The 18,261-nt window shown below is 39.7% G+C and overlaps 1 protein-coding gene across 3 annotated transcripts in view; it reads left to right on the top strand.

Moving 5' to 3' along the window:
- The window catches only part of TTC1 (tetratricopeptide repeat domain 1), a 46,457-nt gene that overhangs the window by 24,227 nt on the left and 3,969 nt on the right, over window positions 1–18,261 (top strand). For 2 of the 3 annotated variants that reach the window (XM_027033535.2, XM_027033530.2), the window contains exons 3-7: window positions 2,191–2,251; window positions 3,670–3,782; window positions 8,395–8,431; window positions 11,261–11,409; window positions 13,925–13,979. In XM_027033535.2, the coding sequence (XP_026889336.1) occupies window positions 2,191–2,251; window positions 3,670–3,782; window positions 8,395–8,431; window positions 11,261–11,409; window positions 13,925–13,979 (415 nt within the window). Of the gene's footprint in view, window positions 1–2,190; window positions 2,252–3,669; window positions 3,783–8,394; window positions 8,432–11,260; window positions 11,410–13,924; window positions 13,980–14,346; window positions 16,783–18,261 lie in introns of those variants that run through there. The other variant, XM_053199559.1, reaches the window with a different exon arrangement.

Below are 18,261 nucleotides of genomic sequence, written 5' to 3'. Positions count from 1 at the left end.
GCTCTGTGCTCCCCCGCCCCCCCCCGAAAATAAATAAATAAATAAATAAATAAATAAATAAATAGACAGTTAATGCTTTCTTGCTTCTTGACTTGAATCCTGACCATTTTCTAAGCCTGTGTTTTTAGGCCTCCCAGTGATTCTGTGAGTACCAGTATCTTTCCAGTGAATCTTCCCCTCTTTAAAATTTTTTTACCTGGGGCGTCTGGGTGGCTTAGTTGGTTGAGCATCCGACTTCAGCTCAGGTCATGATCTCACATTCTGTGAGTTCGAGCCCCGCATCAGGCTCTGTACTGACAGCTCAGAACCTGGAGCCCACTTCAGATTCTGTGTCACCCTCTCTCTCTATCCCTGCCCCCTGCTCATGCTCTGTCTCTCTTTCTCTCAAAAATAAATAGAAACATTAAAATTTTTTTTACCTAAGATACAGTCTTTTTTGCTTGCATCCATAAATTGTGATACCATAGAGAACATTACGACCTCTCTCCTAGGTAATACTAGGTAACGAAGTGTGACCATATTCTTATATTTTGATTCCCATCACCATCACCCATATTATTTTCTTGTATTCCCTTAGAATAGCCCTGTTCCAGATATGTTATATTTTAGAATGAATTATTGTATCTGTCGTATATCTGACACATAGTAGATACCATAAAAATGAGATTGATTTTATACTCACCTTTTAGTTTCTTTACTGAGCTTCATCATCTAGAGTATAATAATGCATTTGGGAAGCACCCTGGTCTCAACAGTGTATTTACAAATCTATAGACATATTTTTACTTTGGTTCCTAATCTTTTTTTATATATACATTTTTTAAAGCATTTATGTATGTATGTATGTATGTATGTATTTATTTATTTATTTATTTATTGTGAGGGCCGGGGGGGAATGAGAGAGAATGGGTATCCCAAGCAGGCTTCACGCTGCAGCACACAGCCCAACACGGGGCTCCATCTCATGAACCGTGAGATCATGACCTGCGACGAAATACAGAGCTAGATGCTTAACTGACTGAGCCAGCCAGGCGCCCCTCTTTGGTTCCTAATCTGAAGAGTCCTAGTTGTTTAGGCTCCATGCTTTTCCTGTGCATGAAATAAGCTGCTAACTGTATTTCCTCCCTTTGAAGTTTTTATTTAGTCGGGAGCTCTCATCATGATCCTAGAGTCATGGGTTCAAGCTCTGTGTCAGGCTTTGTGCTGAGCAGAGAGCCTGCTTAAGGTTCTTTCTCTCTCTCCCTCTGCCCCTCTCCCTCACTTGCATGTGTGCGCTCGCTCTCTCTCTCTCTCAAGCTCTTTCAGAAGGTGGCAGGCAGGCACTTCTGCCAACTCTGCTTGTGCCCACCGTATTGCTAAGATGTTTAGGTCTGGAAGCAAACCACATGGGGATAGCATGTGCATCTTTGCAGAATAACATTCACTCTGCCTTTGAGTATGATGGGTGCTTGGCCATCTGTGTGAATTTCTGAGTTGTTCGAAGCAGCTCAGAAACTAAAGATTTATTTATCTCGGTTTCTTCAGACTTCCTTGTGTTATCCTGTTAACAGAATATTGCCCTGACCCTGCAGATGGGCTTTGTTCCCTGTAACACACTCTACCAGCATTCTGTAGGTCATCTTTATCATGTAAACCACACTTGTAGTTCAGTATATATTAAATAACTTATTTTACAGAAAAGTAATAGCTCATATTTATTGTGCCCTTATTTACCAGGCAGTGTATTGGGTGCTTTATGCACCTTATCACTTTAATCCATAAAACTATAAAGCCTCATTTTTTAGAGGAAGAAACTAAGGCTTAGAAGGATCGGGAACTTGTCCAAAATACATTTAACAAGTAGCAGATTCAGAATTTGAATTTGCAGAGGTGTGCATGCCAGTGGGTATGTTGTTTAGTTTTATTTTGAGTAAAGAGAAATTAAATGATACCTAAATTACTATTCCATGCAAAATATTTAAACACCGGAAACCCAGGTTTTGTGTTTTAAACATCAAGAATGCAATTGATGATTTGCCAGATGGTCAGGTGTTTCTCTGTATCTGTTTGAGATTTAGATAAAACTGACCCAGTTCTCAAAAGTCAAGCTGAAAAAACAAAATCAGTTACTTCCTGTTAAAAGCCTAATGAAAACTAACCTTTTTGCTCACTTATAACATTGTGAGAAATGATGTAATTGATCTCTTGCAGAAGAGAAGAGAAGAGAGCACTAGACTAAAGGAGGAGGGGAACGCGCAGTTTAAGAAAGGAGGTAAGGTCGGGTGCCTGGGTGGCCCAGTTGGTTAAGCATCTGACTCTTGGTTTTGGTTCAGGTCGTGATCTCACAGTTCATGGGATTGAGCCCTGTGTTGGGTTCTGCACTGACAGCACAGAGCTTCCTTCGGATTTTCTCAACCCCCTCCCTCTTTCTCCTTTTCAAAATAAATAATAAACATTAAAAAAAAAAAAAAAAAAAAAGGAGGTAAGGCACCGATGTCTAATCATTTGCATCCTCATTCTGTTTTAGAGTGTGAAGAAACACCAGAGAACATTTGGGAACAACTAGCAGACCTAAACTACTAACAATACAGTGTTGTTTCCCAGCACCTTGAAATTTTGTTTTTCACCAGGTCCAGATCATTCTCACCTGATGGTGATCAATTACCACATGTCTCTTGGCACAGGCATACTTTTTCTTTTCTGTAATCCACTATAGATCTAAAAGTTAGGAGGGCAGACTCTTCAAGTGATGCATTGGAAAACTATCCTGCAAGGTTAAAAGGCTGCTGCCTTCATTAATGTAAAAACAGGATCCCTGTTCCTCAATTGTAATGATGCTGTAAAAACTGGCCCCGTGGTTCCAGTGTGGCCTAGGGAAGTATTTTGCTTGTACTTTGGCTGGTCTTTCATGTGCCCTTTTCTTTGGCTGCCTTAAGTAGAGAGATGTTCTCCATTTCCTTCTGCATTTTTTACATTTGCTTAGGAATAACTTGGGTTCATTCGGATATTTTGGGGGAACTATGTGATCTTACAGTAGTATTCTGTCACATATGTAAAATGTGTATGCTTTAGAAAACTAGGAGTAGTAACATTTTCCTCTCTAGTTATTTTTAAAGTTAATTTTTTTTTCTTTCTGTTTAGTCATCATCACTTTTTTTTTTTCTAAGAGAACTAATGTTTCTAATTTTGAAAGCATATCTCTTTGTATTTTAGTGTTAAATATTTCCAACCTGAGAAAGGAGTGAACAGGCAATTTTCTTTTAGTGCCCTAACCATGTAATTCTGTGCATAGCAGTGAATAAATAAATTTATCACCATTTTCTCTTTAGGTCTTTAGTCAACCACTGATTTTTACATTGTTGCTTTTAGCTCCATAAAATGTGTCTCCAAGCATTTCAGAGAAGCAGTTTTGGCTGGTGACTCCATAAAAGCACAATATCTTTAATGAAAATACATACAGAGAATTTTTTTTATCTTAAGCCATTAATCCCAACTTTAGTCTCTTTCATCTGTCCAGTTCTCTAATCCCCTTTCAACATTCCTTACTAAATGGGTAAGCCAAATGAAAGTTAAACATACAAAACATTCTGTTTGAGACTTTTGTGAATGGAAAGCTATGCATTTTGAGATACTGTGGCATACAATAATAGCAGGGACAAAATCTAATGACCTCTTTTACCTTATCTTCAGATTATATAGACGCTGAGAGTTCTTACAGTCAAGCCCTTCAGATGTGCCCATCCTGCTTCCAGAAAGACAGGTCTATTCTGTTTTCAAATAGAGCTGCTGCAAGGATGAAACAGGTATGTGTTTTTAACCCTTTTTTTTCTTTTTTCTTTTTAAAAGTTTTATTTATTTATTTTGGGAGAGAGCATATGCACACAAGGATGGGGCAGAGAGAAGGAAAGAGAATGCCAAGCAGGCACTGCACTATCAGTGTGGAGCCCGACCCAGCATGGGGCTCGAACTCAGGAACCATGAGATCATGACCTGAATCGAGATAAAGAGTTGGACACTTAACCAACTGAGCCACCCAGCTGCCCCCTGACCATTTCTTTTTAAGAAGTACATGAACTTGCAGTGTTTCATAGGGTAGCTTTTGTTCCGAAACTAGCATGGGGGCTACCACTCTTGATCTCAGGGTTGTGAGTTCGAACCCCACCTTGGATGTAGAGATTACTTAAAAATAAAATCTTAAAAAAAAAAAAAAAAAAAATGAACAACTAGCACAGGGGCTTAAAGTTGCTTCCCTTGTCCTGCCCATGTATTTCCCTGATGTAAAGGGCACAGGGAAGATAGAAAAGTATCTGGGAGTGCCTGGGAGGCTCAGTCAGTTGAGCATCCGACTCTTGATTTCGGTTCAGGTCATGATCTCATGGTCATGGGATCGAGCCACGTGTCCGTCTCTACGCTTAGCATGGAGCCTGCTTGGGATTCTCTCTGCCCCTCCCCTGCTCCCATGTGTTCATTCTCTCTCTCTCTCTCTCTCTCTCTCTCTCTCTCTCTCTCTCTCTCTCTCTCCCCCTCTCTCCCCCCCTCCCTCCCTCCCTCCCTCTCCCTCTGTCTCAAAATAAATGTTTTTGTTTGTTTGCTTAAAGGAAAAAACTTGAGTCAGATTACTCTTAACATTCCTTGTTGGAGAGGTTGATCGAATGCTTTCATGGGAGGAACACTGACAAATTCTCCATCAAGCAAAAAACCAAGTAATATATATCCTGGAATAGCTGCAGCTGTTTATTTTAGGCCTCTGGAATTCTAGATAAAGACTCAAAGGGACAGGGAAACACTGATTAAAACTCTAGACTTCAAAATGCTTATTCCTAGGATTCTGATTTTCTGTCAAAAGTATGGACACAGGCAGAAATCCAACAGTTAAGATGAGAGGCCCCTAAAGTGTAAAGTAAGTGTCCAGGAAAGTTCAAATGCATTTTGTATCTCTGACGGTTTGAGAACTTCGAACCACAAGAGTGTAGAGAAGAGTACAGTTGTATTTGTTTTGTGTTATATTGGTATTAAAAGTTAGATTTCTTGTTGATTTATCTGCTATTCCTGTTTAGTCAACAGAGTCTATTTTAGTGGATTGAAATGATGTGAGAGTTTTGAAAAAAGCCATACCGATTATTTAAAATTCTGGCTATTTATATCCAAAGCTCAAAGAGTGGGTTATTTAGCATACCTTTAAGCAACCACAAAACATGGTCAGGATTGGCTTAAGTAGTTTTTTGTTTGTTTAGATCAGGTATCTATGTCACTTTATCTTGTTGCCAGAAATTCTCCAGTACCTCTACCAAAGTCACTTCGGATGAGTAAGGGTGTTTGTTTTTGTTTTTTTAAGGGGGTAGGGTGGGAATTATTTCAGTAATTAGACATGAAAAAAGGTGGAGGGTTTTTGGTATGTTTAAACCTGTATGTTTGATTAGTGGATTCAATTTCCAAGGTGAAGTGTTTTTAGAGTGATTCATGTGTTATGGGAAAAGAAAGAATTCTAGAGTACGCAGACATTTTTTGTTCGAAGAAATAAAATAATTTAGTTTACTTAGAACAATATTCATTCATATATTTCTACCATTGACCTGAATTCACACCTAACAGTTTTTACACTTAGCTGGAAAAATCTTTTGCTTTTGCTTCCTGGAGACATCTTGCCACATTCTCAGACTGGAAATTGTCATTGTGAAATGACATCAGGGTTATCTTGAATTTCAGAGAAAAGGCATCATACCCATTTGGCTCCTGAGATTTGGAATTCTTTGTTTCCACAATTGCCAAGTTACTAATACTGCCTAGGTTGAACTAGTATCATTGACCAGGTTCTTGGAATTAGGAAAAGGTATGGTCTTGCTAGTCTTTTGTCTGTCACATCTGAGAAGAACTCAAAAGAGAGTTTTTCTTTGACTGTTTCCTGTACAAGGGATAGCTTTGTTAGCACAGTTGTTTATTCTTTTAAGTTGTACTCTTAATATTTTACGATTCTAAAATTAGAAACATGAAAACTTCCAGGATTAATGCACTGGAAGTGATATAAGGAGCATATTCTGAGTTTTTCAAGAAGTGGTGGGTTAACTGCTTTTAGGATTTCTGAAAGGTAGGCTCAGCATCCCTGACTGAACAACACTGACCAGGCTTTACATTTCACATCTGGTGAGTAAAGGCCAACTGGAGTTAGGGCAGAGTTTCAGCTCTAGGCCTGGCTACACAAGAGCAGACAAAGCCCTAAATTTTTTAAACTGTCCTTATATACAATGTGGGGTGTGTGTGTGTGACTTATGTAAGTTATGAAACGATGGCAAATAGGTTCTGAGTTTTTAATTGCATGGCACTTAAAATTTTTTTTTAATGTTTATTTTATTTTTGAGAGAGACAGAGACAAATTGTGATTGGAAGAGGGGCAAAGAGATAGAGACACAGAATCTGAAATAGGCTCCAGGCTCTGAGCTGTCAGCACAGAGCCCCATGTGGGGCCTGAACCCACAAACCGTGAGATCGTGATCTGAAGTCAGATGCTTAACTGACTAAGCTACCCAGGCGCCCCTAATACACAGCACCTTGGACTGCCACTCTTAGCAGCAGACAATACCTGGGTGCCCTGAGGTGTTAGTAGACTATAAGCCTCAAACAAAGGATTCCAGAGTAAAATGCCATAATTCCTTGATCTGCAGGGGCTGGTTATTGATAAGATGCATTGCCACTTAGAGGTTTTTTAGGGGCACAAAGAATACCACCACCACCAATATACATATAAGTTGTAAAGATTTACTCCTATTTTAGAAACTTTAAAATATGAAATTGTAGGGGCGCCTGGATGGCTCAGTTGGTTAAGCGTCCGACTTCAGCTCAGGTCATGATCTCATAGTCTGTGAGTTCGAGCCCCGTGTCGGGCTCTGTGCTGACAGCTCAGAGCCTGGAGCCTGCTTCAGATTCTGTGTCTCCCTCTCTCTCTGCCCCTCCCCTGCTCATGTTCTGTCTCCCTTTGTCTCAAAAAAAAAAAAAATAAAAACATTAAAAAAAATTTTTTTTAAGGAGTGCCTGGGTGGCTCAGTCGATTGAGCTTCCGACTTCAATTCAGGTCATGATCTCACAGTCTGTGAGTTCGAGCCCTGCGTTGGGCTCTGTGCTGATGGCTCGGAGCCTGGAGCCTGCTTCGGATTCTATGTCTCCCTCTCTCTCTGCCCCTAACCCACTCACAGCCTGTCTCTGTCTCTCTCAAAAATAAAGAAACATTTAAGATTAAAAAAAAAGAATTTAATATGAAATTGTGTGTTTTAGATTTATGCAAATATGGTGAGTTAGGGAAATACTGACTTACACTAAAGTATACAGATATCTTTACTACGGGACTTCATAGAGCTTTTAATATGTAAATTGTTACGATGAACATTGGAAGAGAGATAATATAGTTAGTGACTCCCAGATGACTCTGAAACCTTTTTTGTTTGTTGTGGGTAAAATGCAAAATAACATAAAACTGACCATTTTAACCATTTTAAACTGTACAATTCAGTATGATTAAATATATACACAATATTATGTAACCATCACCACTGTCTGGTTCCAGAACTTTTTTGTGACCCCCAAAAGGAAATCCTGTACCGATTAGGCAGTCACTCCCCACTCCTGGAATTGTTTTTGATTGAATTCTGAAACCCAGTTTGATAGACATTGCTCTGAAATATTGTGTAAAATATTGAGTGTTTTCTCCAATAGCCATTATAGGAAGTATTGAACATTTATTTGAATTAAAATTTCTGAAATATTGTAGAAAACTTCTGATTTGGGGAAAATAGACATTGCTTGAAGAGTTAAATAGGTTAGTGTCAGAGCTGGATTTCCAGTTTAGTTCTTTTGACATCCAGTGTTCTTTCCACTATGCCATTCTTCTAGATTCAGCAAGTTTAATTAGATACCTTATTTCATGAATTGTTTTGTATTTTTATTTCATCAGTGGATAAATTAAGATTTATAACCGAGACTAACGATAAGCCACAGTGTGTGTCCATAATGCATACTTTCTGGAAGATACCACTTTGGGTGGGAGAATACAACAGCTAGCCAAAGAGGAGGGTTATTAACAGTTATTCATATATCAATCGTTTGCCCTGCTCATTGATCACAACCTTTTCTCAATATCAGCATTCTAATGTGAAGTGCCTTGCAAATATAATAGGTCAATTGCAACAATCTTTAAAGGTGTTAGGAAGAAACTATGAATAATTTGTTGCTAGAAGGCTTTTACATCAGAGCTGTCACCATTAGTTTGAATTTTAGCTTGGAAATATCATGCATGTTTTCATGTGATGTCTTTGAAGAGTATTGTGCATCTCCACAAGCAGTTATTAATGATCAGTGTATGTTATTGACTCTGAACTATTAAGATAGAACTAGGGTGACACATATTAATGTTTTGTTTCCTTTTAGGACAAGAAAGAGATGGCCATCAGTGACTGCAACAAAGGTAAACTTTTTAGTCTTGTTGTATGTTAACATATGAGAGCATTAATTACCTCAGCTGAACAAATAGAGTCAGTCAGATATGTGTAGTTGACCCTTGAACAACACAGGTTTGAACTGCATGGGTCTACTTATATGTGGAGTTTTTTCAATAAATACATTAAAGTGCTCTATATGTATTTTCTCTTATGATATCTTAATATTTTTTTCTGTTTAGCTTTCCATTGCTATGAGAATACAGTATATAACATATATACATAGTATGTGTTAATCATCTGTTACTGGTAAGGCTTCTGGTAAACAGGTCAGCACCCCTGACCCCCACGTTGTTCAAAGGTCAACTGTACTTGTACATGTGTGTACCCTTATTTTGGAACCTTTAAAAGAAGAAGCTTTATAGTTCAGCCTTCTTGGAGGTACTGTATAACAGTCACCTTAGTATACATGCTTTTGAATAGATAGTTCTGTCAGTTTATCCTGTGTTAGTAAATATGGAAAGAAAAATTCAAAGCTACCTTGGCCACAGAAACCCATGGAACAGGATTCACTTCTGTAGTGTCTGAATTACTTTCTGAGGAGATTGAAATTGAAGATTTTAACTGCTGCTAGGGCATCTGGATCTGTGTATTTGTGGAGAGAGAAGCAGCACAGTGAGGGGCAGCTTCTATTGGGGAATTGGTACTCTTTTCACTTGTAATAATTCCTCCAAACCTACTTGCCATCATTTTAATTACATTTTCAGATTCTACACAGTGAACCGAGACTTTACTGTCTGCTACCTGGGTTCCATTATGGTCTTTTCATCTCACCAACATATAGACATACTCCCAGCCATAGGATCACTATTGGGTTGTTGGTTGGTTGGTTGGTTGATTGGTTGGTTGATTGGTTGATTGGTTGGTTGGTTGGTTGGTTGGTTGGTTGGTTGGTTGGTTTTTGTTTTTGTTTCAAAAATTTCCTAATAGTCCAGACAGTTGGTTTGGAGAATACACATGATCACTTTTCCTTGCATTCTACTACTCTCATGAATTTCTAGGTAATTACTAATTTGGGAAATTTTTTCAGTTTTCCATATTTGGATAGTATTTTCTTTTAGAGAATTGAAGAGTTAGAAGGAAGCTTGTATGTTATCTAGTCCCACTCATGCTCAGCATGAACTCCTCTCTTTTTTTTCTTCACATTAATTAATCACCTTCTTTACTGGCTTTCTTTTCTTTATGCTTAGTATTTCTGTATACTTAGTATTTCCTTCTTAATATACTGAAGGAAAGTGTTACTACTTTGAATCTAGCAAAGTACTTTCGATCTATTACTGTGTTGGGCTAGAACTAATTCTGAATATACTGTTTTGTTTGGAGGAAGGTATTTAACCTTAATTTGTGTGAGATGTGTGGGTTAGAAGAATTTAAATTAGGAACAGTTTGCTGATGTTCAGATCTCCTTTTTCTGTAACCACTCCACCTTTCAAATGGCTGGCTTCCCTCAGATATTCCCTTTTCATAGCCTTTGAGCACTCTCTGAAGTTACCTTATTTTCCTCCCTTCACTTATCTACTAGAATAGCTTAAAGCTTCATGTGAAGGATCTTGTCTGCTTGTTTACCACTATACTCTAGAGATAATACTACATGAAGTACATATATTTGGTACTAAAGAAATAGTTACTAAAAGCATGAATGAGTAAAAGTTGAGTATATTACTTGAAGAGAAAAAAGTTCTAGAGCCATGACATTGCTTTCTAACAGAAAAAGAAACAAACGAATAGGAGAAAGACAGTATATAGTTGATCCAAAACATGGGCAGAGGATTTTTCAAAGGGCAATTGTTGTTGGATAAAGGAAAGGGTGTTATGGGGCACCTGGGTGGCACAGTTGGTTGAGCGTCCGACTTCAGCTCAGGTCATGATCTCACAGCTTGTGAGTTGGAGCCCCATGTTGAACTCTGTGCTGACAGCTTGGAGCCTGGAGCCTGCTTCGGATTCTGTGTCTCCCTCTCTCTCTGCCCCTAACCCACTCACATTCTGTCTCTGTCTCTCTCAAAAATAAACAAACATTTAAAAAAATTAAAAAAAAAAAAAAAAAAGGAAAGGGTGTTATGCACCAGTGACCTAAAGGTGTTGGAACACAAGTTTGAAGGAACAATGGGGGTTTAGCTAAACATGTAGCCTCAGTAGTTAAGGCGTAACCTCAGTCATTGAGGCCTAGAAAAAAGGATCATAGCAGAATCTGCCACCAAACTGTTCCTTCAACTCTTTCATTTGTACCTTCAGATTCTTGCTCACTTTGGCACTGTGCACATGGGCTCTGTGTTCTGGCCTGTTGTGAACTAGATGAAGGACAAGTGTGTGAAAACAGGACTTTGGGTATAGACCAGGGTTTAGTAAACTATAATCATCAAGCCAAATCCAGCCTGCCACCTGCGTGTGTACAGCCCATGAGCTAAGAATGGCTTTTACATTCTTAAGTGGTTAGAAATCAGAAGGGAAATATTTTGTGATATACGAAAATTATGAAATGCAAATTTCAATGTCCATAAACAAAGGTTTATGGGAACACAGCCATCTATTTATTTATAATATATTTATACATTGTCGTTTCTTTTGTGCTACAGTCACAGAGTTGAGTAGTTGCAAAAGAGATGGTCTGTCCCATAGAGCCTGAGATATTTACTGTCTTGCCCTTTATAAGAAAAAGTTTGCCTGTGCCAGGTGTAGCCTTTGACAAATGATTCTTCCTTTTAGACCTTCGGAGGATGGTTAATAAAGAAACATGATATAGCTGAGGATGTGCAGGCCCTTTTTCCTCATGGTAACAATGATTTCTTCTCTTTTTACAGCTATTCAGTTAAACCCCAGCTATATCAGGGCAATATTGAGGAGAGCGGAGTTGTATGAGAAGACTGATAAGCTAGATGAAGCCCTGGAGGACTATAAATCCATATTAGAAAAAGATCCATCAATACATCAAGCAAGAGAAGCTTGCATGGTAAACCAATTTTTTTTATTTATTTTTTTATTTTGAGAGAGAGATAGCAAGTGGGGGAGGGACAGAGAGGGAGGGAGAGAGAGGGAATCCCAGGCAGGCTCTGTGCTGTCAGCACAGAGCCCAGTGCGGGGTTCAAACTCACGAACCATGAGATCATGACCTGAGCTAAAGTCAGGAGTCAGACGCTTAAGTGACTGAGCCACCCAGGTATCCTGGTAAACCTAATTTTTTTAAGTGTTTTTTTTTTTTCTGTTCCGTGTATTGCTACTCACTGAATCTTAAATAATCCTTTGGGACCCAACTACGTTCTGTTTTTTATATATTTATATTATAATATTTTTTTTTTCACACTTTTGTCATTTTATTCACCAATCACAAATACGGTCTAAGGAGTCAAAGTGATCACGAATAATGGACTAGCACCTGGAACAAAATATATGGGAGATCTAACTTTGTGACCATGTGCCATTTAATCCCCATTCTGTTCATCTGTAGGGTTAATAAGAACTCAGTTTCATTGTTGGACTAGGCAGATCTTGTCCACTGTAGTTGTACAGTTTAGTCCAAAATGAATCTTAGTGTTATAGATCATAAACTCTGGTTTTCTGTCCATCTTTTTCAGTCACCAAGTTTCTAGTTATTATATGGCCAGCATGTTTCCAATTAAATATATTCCAAATTAGCCTCCTTATCTTTCTTAAAATGACTCTTATTCTTGTCCATGGCACCGTAGATCCTTTTGCTTCTAATAAACATCACAGTATTTTTAGGTCAGTTGTCAATTAGCTACATATTACTGGAGTTCTCCCCTTAAAAATAACCTTGGATCTGTGCCTTTACCTTTAGCACTGCTCTTGGTCTCTAATGTGCAGAGCAGTACACCCTCTAACATACGTGCTGCAGAGTTGGATGTGTCTGTATTATCGCCCTCCCAGATAACAGATGTTCAGATACGTTTGAGAAACACTGACTTCACTAAACAGTCTTCTTCACTGCCAAACTTCCCAGCTGGCCATGAGGACAGAGAGGTCTGTCGTGTGCACCAGCACACAGCACAGGTTACAGGCCTCCAGGAGATGAGACGGCGGGGACGTTTTTTTCATCGAAGGCAGCATTTTAAAATGGAAAGGTTTAGATGAAAATCTAAGTCAGATCCCTCTTAAAAATTGGGAGGTGTGGACATACTGGATCTTTCTTGAATTCCTGTGTCTTGGCATTCGGCTGGAACTCTTCAATTCCTTGCTGACTATGCTGCTCTCTATTGCCTTACACTGATTGATTTCCTAGGTTACATTTCCTGTCTGGATGCTGAGAGCATTTGAGCAGGGCCCCGCCATGTAGGACTTCCCACTCATTTCACGAGATCATTATTCCACCAAGCAGACCTGAGAGATGTTGACCAGTCTCCCTGCATTAATGTCCTAGGTGGTTTGGGTTTTGTTTTGCTTTGTGTTTTTGCACCCTCAAGATGAATTCCTTCAGTAATAACAAATTTTTTATTTATCTAAAAATGGAGCAATGAGAAAAAGACTGATTCGGATCATTAAAATACATAAGTAAATTTGACACCAGTTTTAGTGCTTTATGTGACTTTTGACATCTCTGGTGGTAGTATTGACTTAATTTGACATGGAGAAAAGGAATAGAGTTCTTAAAATCTTGGCTAAATTCTTGGTAGCCTTTATCCTTGGCAAATTAGGTTTAAACCGTTTGTAAAAGGAAGCCTTTTATATTAGTTGTCATATGCATAAAGAATTTATTTTATTTTGAATTATTATAACTGGGTTATCGCAGAGTACTTAGGGCCAATCATAGAGCTAAAAGCAGCCATCTGAGACTCTGATCTAGATCAGTGATTTTCAGCTGGCATGATTTGGGGTGGGTTGCCAGGGACATGTGGCAATGTCTGAAGACGCTTTGGTTGTCATGACCAGCATGGTACTCTTGGCATCTAGTGGCCAGGGATGCTCTAAACATCCTGCACAAGATGCACAAGACAACCCCCACAACAAAGAATTACGTAGTCCAGGATATCATGTTGCCAAGATTGAAAAACCCTGAGCTAGGTGATCATTTAGGAACATCCAATATTGATCTGACCCCTTCTTAGCAAATTAGATTATATTAATAAAGGACTTCAAGTTAAAAAATATAAATGAGCCAAAAAAAATTTTTTTTAATATATAAACTATAATCCTACCACCTAAATATTACCACTGTAAACATCTGGTATGTATTCTTTCAGAAATTTTTTTATGTGTATATTCACCAAATTTTTATTGAGATTCTTCCCAGGCCACTGGGCCAAGAACTGGGAGTATAGCAGTGAACCAGACAAAACTCCTTTGTGTAGCTCACCCACAAATATTTGTGGGGTTTTTTTCTGTATTTAACAGGATCATATATATGTACATCACCTCCTCTGACTTTCACATTAAGTGTGTGTTGCTCAATTTCAAAACAAAGCCAGAAGATTTTTCACCAGCTCTTCTTGTTTCTCCTCTTTTCCCCTCAGAGATTACCTAAGCAGATTGAAGAACGTAATGAAAAGCTAAAGGCAGAGATGTTAGGTAAGTTTACGCCCCTTACTTTCCCATGGCCCTGGTAGCTGGGAGGCAGGATGCGGACAGCAGGATTTGGTACTTGCTGGAGGAGAATACAACAGTGAGAAATAGCTCTGGGGTCCTTCATTTGTTGTGTGAGCCAAACCATGGCCCTAGTGAGTTTGAGCTGTTTTGGATTCCAGGAGGTTTAGAGTGGTTTAGAGAGGGTGTCAGCTTTTCAAAAACTAAACTTCTATTTAGTTTTTCCTGCCTTCAAGAATGTAAAATGTGATTCAACCTGGGATCCCACTAACAACTATTTCAGGTCATGAATTTCATGAAAAGAGTTGAGTTTCTTCATGGAGTAAATGACTTATGTTTTTCATTTCATTAGAGTATAGTCACTACCAGCTGATACTGTGTCAGAACTAAGGGAATTTTTGTTTTGAAAATGGCATGAGAGTCCCTTCAGTGTTTGAGAAGACATGAGAAGTCAGGAATGAGGAATAAATGGTGAGGAGAACAAAGGAGTGTGAGTGAAGCATACGTCAAATGGATTCATGGTTTATTTCTCTTATTTGCCGAAGCATTTTATAGTTGGGGTCAGAGAAGCCTTCCCATGAACAGCCTGTTTGACTCAAGGGAGTCAAGTTTCCTAGACAGAGAGCTCTCCAGCACATTCTGCTTATAACCTGTCTCGTATTTCCCTGCTCAAGATCTGCTTTGTGTTTTACCTTATGAATATTTTCTAAATCTACTATGTGAATTGAATTTAATATATTGCCATCAGGTGGGCCTAAACAAAAAATCTTAAAATAAATTGGACTTGGCCATTTATGGCCACCGCATAGGTGTCAGTATCCAGAGAATGAGAACATATTTTCCAGAGGATCAGTCTGATAGCAGAACTGATTGAGAACAAGCCATTAAACCTGGACAATCCAAAACCTCTCGCTCCTGCTAAGAACTGTTTTAGAGTTGGGGACACTTCTGGAGCATTCCCCAGTTTTTCCAAAAAAGGCTCTTTCTTTCCCTAATTTACACCTACTTGACAGTTTTCCCTAATTGACACCTTGTTTGAGCAAAAAAAAAAAATTATTTTAGAGGTACTCTTTCTTCAAAGAAAAGGGAAAAGAGAATTTTTCACCTATTCTAACAATGACTCTTTGTTTTAGAAAAAAGCTAGTATCTGTACTTAGCTGAGCCAGATTCAGGCTGGAGGAGATTTGGGGTGGCCACAGTGCACTTGGAAAAGACCCTTGTTGTTCTCCAGGTCTGTTTCTTTGAGCCAGTTTGAAATCGTGAAGGGATGGATGTAGACAGAATCTTACAGCCATTGTCAACTCCCGATGGAATCAAAACTTCCATTTCTCCTTGCCTGGCTGGCTGAGTCCCTCTAAATTCTCATGAGCCAAAATTTCTGTGTCTGTAGCTTTGGGTTTTACTTATATTGTCCCCTTCGTTTGAAATACTCAGTTTGAGTTCATTCTCCGTTTCTTCTGTAATGACTTCTCCCCTCATCGGATTTCAGCAGTTTAAGTTGCTTGGTAAATCATATGTCAGTTTGTTGTTAAACATAAAAAATATGAATAACTAGACTCCTTTACATTCTTACTCAGTAGAAGGATCATGAATAAGATACTGCCTCTAGGTGTTCCCCACTGTAGGAGAGCCTAAAAGGGAGAGAGCATTCTTGAGGTGGAATCACAGCCCCACAAGAGCATTCCGGACTTCTTCCCTCCCCCTTACAGGTGCCATGGCTGTGCTTCCTCTGCTGGGGGGTCCTCGGGGGCCACTCACGGCAGAATAATCTCACCCCTAGACATTCTGAGCAAGCCTTCTGCAGTGGACCACACAATTTTTAGTGCTGGTTTCTCTGGAATGCTGGCTTCTGCTAAAAACTGGCAGTTAAAAGATTTTAAAAGCCTGCTCAATACCACTTGTAATTGGCATTTACAAAGTGAGGTCATTATTTAACAAAATGAGCTTTTTTTATTTGTTTGCTCAGTTATCTCTGACTTTTTCTTTTTTCTTTTCTCAGTAAGTTGACTTCCTTTTTGTTAGAAAAAAGAGCCATAAAGCTGCCTCCATGAAGGAAAAAATCCTAGTTGGACTAATGAAAGGGTGAACATCCTTGCTTCTCCCTTTCTAGCCTGTTATTGAGAAAATTATTAGAAAAAAAATTACATAAATCATTAGAACAAGCCCAGTAATGCTTCCCTCTCATAGGCACCTGCGGCTGCTTCCTGCCCAGCCACTGTGGCACACGCCTGGGCCTTGTTCCCATCCAGCCCAGCTCTTCCACTCATACCATCACCTCCTTACACCCTCTTGGAACATATTTCTGCTCTCCTGATTCCTGAAGTTTCTCAGGTGTTCACTCCTGGCCACTAGCAACCTAACCTGCACATTTGTGAACTGAATTAAGAACACTATCTTGTATGATGCCGTGATCAAGAGCTACGTAAGGTCACTTGGAAGTAACGTGTCCGTTGTCTTTGCAAAGATTTGACACGTTCTTTTGGCTCTTTCCGTGCATTAGGTGCTTCTCTGCTCTGCATAGTAGAGGGTCCTAGAACCAGCTCCCTCACCCAACGTCATAAGAAAGCCTTGACGTTGTCACTGTCTCTTAAAACTGCTGAAGTCATAGGGGCGCCTGGGTGGCTCAATTGGTTGAGCGTCCGACTTTGGCTCAGGTCATGATTTCACAGTTTGTGAGTTTGAGCACCACGTCAGGCTCTGGTGCTGACAGCTCAGAGCCTGGAGCCTGCTTCGGATTCTGTGTCCCCCTTTCCACCCCACCCCTGCTTGTGCTCTGTCTCTCTCTGTCTTTCAAAAATGAATAAACATTAAAAAAAAAAAAAACTGCTGAAGTCATACATGTGAATATGGGAATCCAGGGTCTTTTTTTCATATTTCTTTTCATGCCACTCTGCCTGATGCTCGTTAGAGACTCCACATGCAGTGTGCTCTGGCCACATGAGTGTCTCTAAACCAATCCCTTGCTGTCATTATTCCCTCAGAGAGTATCAATTTGTAGATTTTCACTGCCCTGCTTTCTGCCTCATTCCCTGGTTGCTGCTTCTCCAGCTCCTCTCAAGAGAGTCACTCCTTCTCCAGCTCCTCTCAAGAGAGTCACTCCTGGGGCGCCTGGCTGGCCCAGTCGGTTAAGTGTCTGACTTCAGCTCAGGTCATGACCTCACGGTTTGTGAGTACAAGCCCCCCATCCAGCTCTCTGCTGTTAGCACAGAGCCCAGTTCAGGTCCTCTGTCCCCTTCTTGTTCTGCCCCTCCCCCACTTGCATTCTCTCTGTCTCTTTAAATAAGTAAACTTTAAAGAAAAAAAAAGTCAGTCCTGCTTCTTTGACAGTTCTTGGGAAGGCTTATTTCAGCCTCCACTTTCACCCAAAAGCTAATGTAGGCATTTGATTTGCCTGTGAGTTATTTTATCTTCCATATTCTGTGCTTGATTTGCCTTTTGCTCAAAGGAAAGCAAGAGGCAGTTGCATGGCTTAGTTTTCCTGCCTCATAAGAGGAAATGCAGTGAGTCGGGATTCAGTTGTGTCCTGCTGGGCCCCAACCCCAGCTGTCTTAAGGAAGTGAAAACAAATGGCATTCCTGGCCCTCCTCAGGGTGAATGGACTGGCACACAGTATCTCCAAGGAGAAGTTATGTGTAAGAGTCCATTGGGTTATTGTGACACAGTGTTGCTTGGAGGCATAGAAACTAACACTTACCAGATCTGGATCCAGTGACAAGCATTGATCTCTAGTCATAAACATTCCTGTCTGAGCACAAGCAATTTGGGACTCTTCTCTTTGCCTGCAGTTAGTCTAATAGATGAGATCCTAACACGGACATGTTGACACTTCCCAGCTGAGTGATGGTGCCAGATCTGCTCCAAGTGGAAATAAGAAAATCTGACTGATTACTGCCTACATAGGGAAGGCGTACAATTTGGCAGCCAGTGGAAAGGGTGGCAGATAGGCTAATGTGGCAGATCCTGTCCGAGGGACCAGGAAGCTGCATTAGTCTCTGAGCATCCAACCGGACTCTAAACAGCAGCAGGGAAACTCCTGAGGGTGAGTGTGAGTATATTTATGAGCATGATCTCTACCGAAGGTGCTTCTCTACTGTAACCATAAACAGCAAAAGACGAATTTTTCAATCATCTTTCAACCAAAAAATCATTGGTTCTACCATAATGTTTTACTCTGTTCCCTTATATTCTCACTGGCCTCAGTCTGATTTCAGAGCTTTTTTTCTTCTTCCTTTTTAAGATTTTATTTTTAAGTAATCTGTACACCCAG

This window comes from Acinonyx jubatus, chromosome A1 (genome assembly GCF_027475565.1).
Source record: "Acinonyx jubatus isolate Ajub_Pintada_27869175 chromosome A1, VMU_Ajub_asm_v1.0, whole genome shotgun sequence".
NCBI classification, from domain to species: Eukaryota; Metazoa; Chordata; class Mammalia; order Carnivora; family Felidae; genus Acinonyx; species Acinonyx jubatus.
Note: the sequence above shows the minus strand (reverse complement) of the source record. Positions and strands in the feature narration are given on the sequence as shown.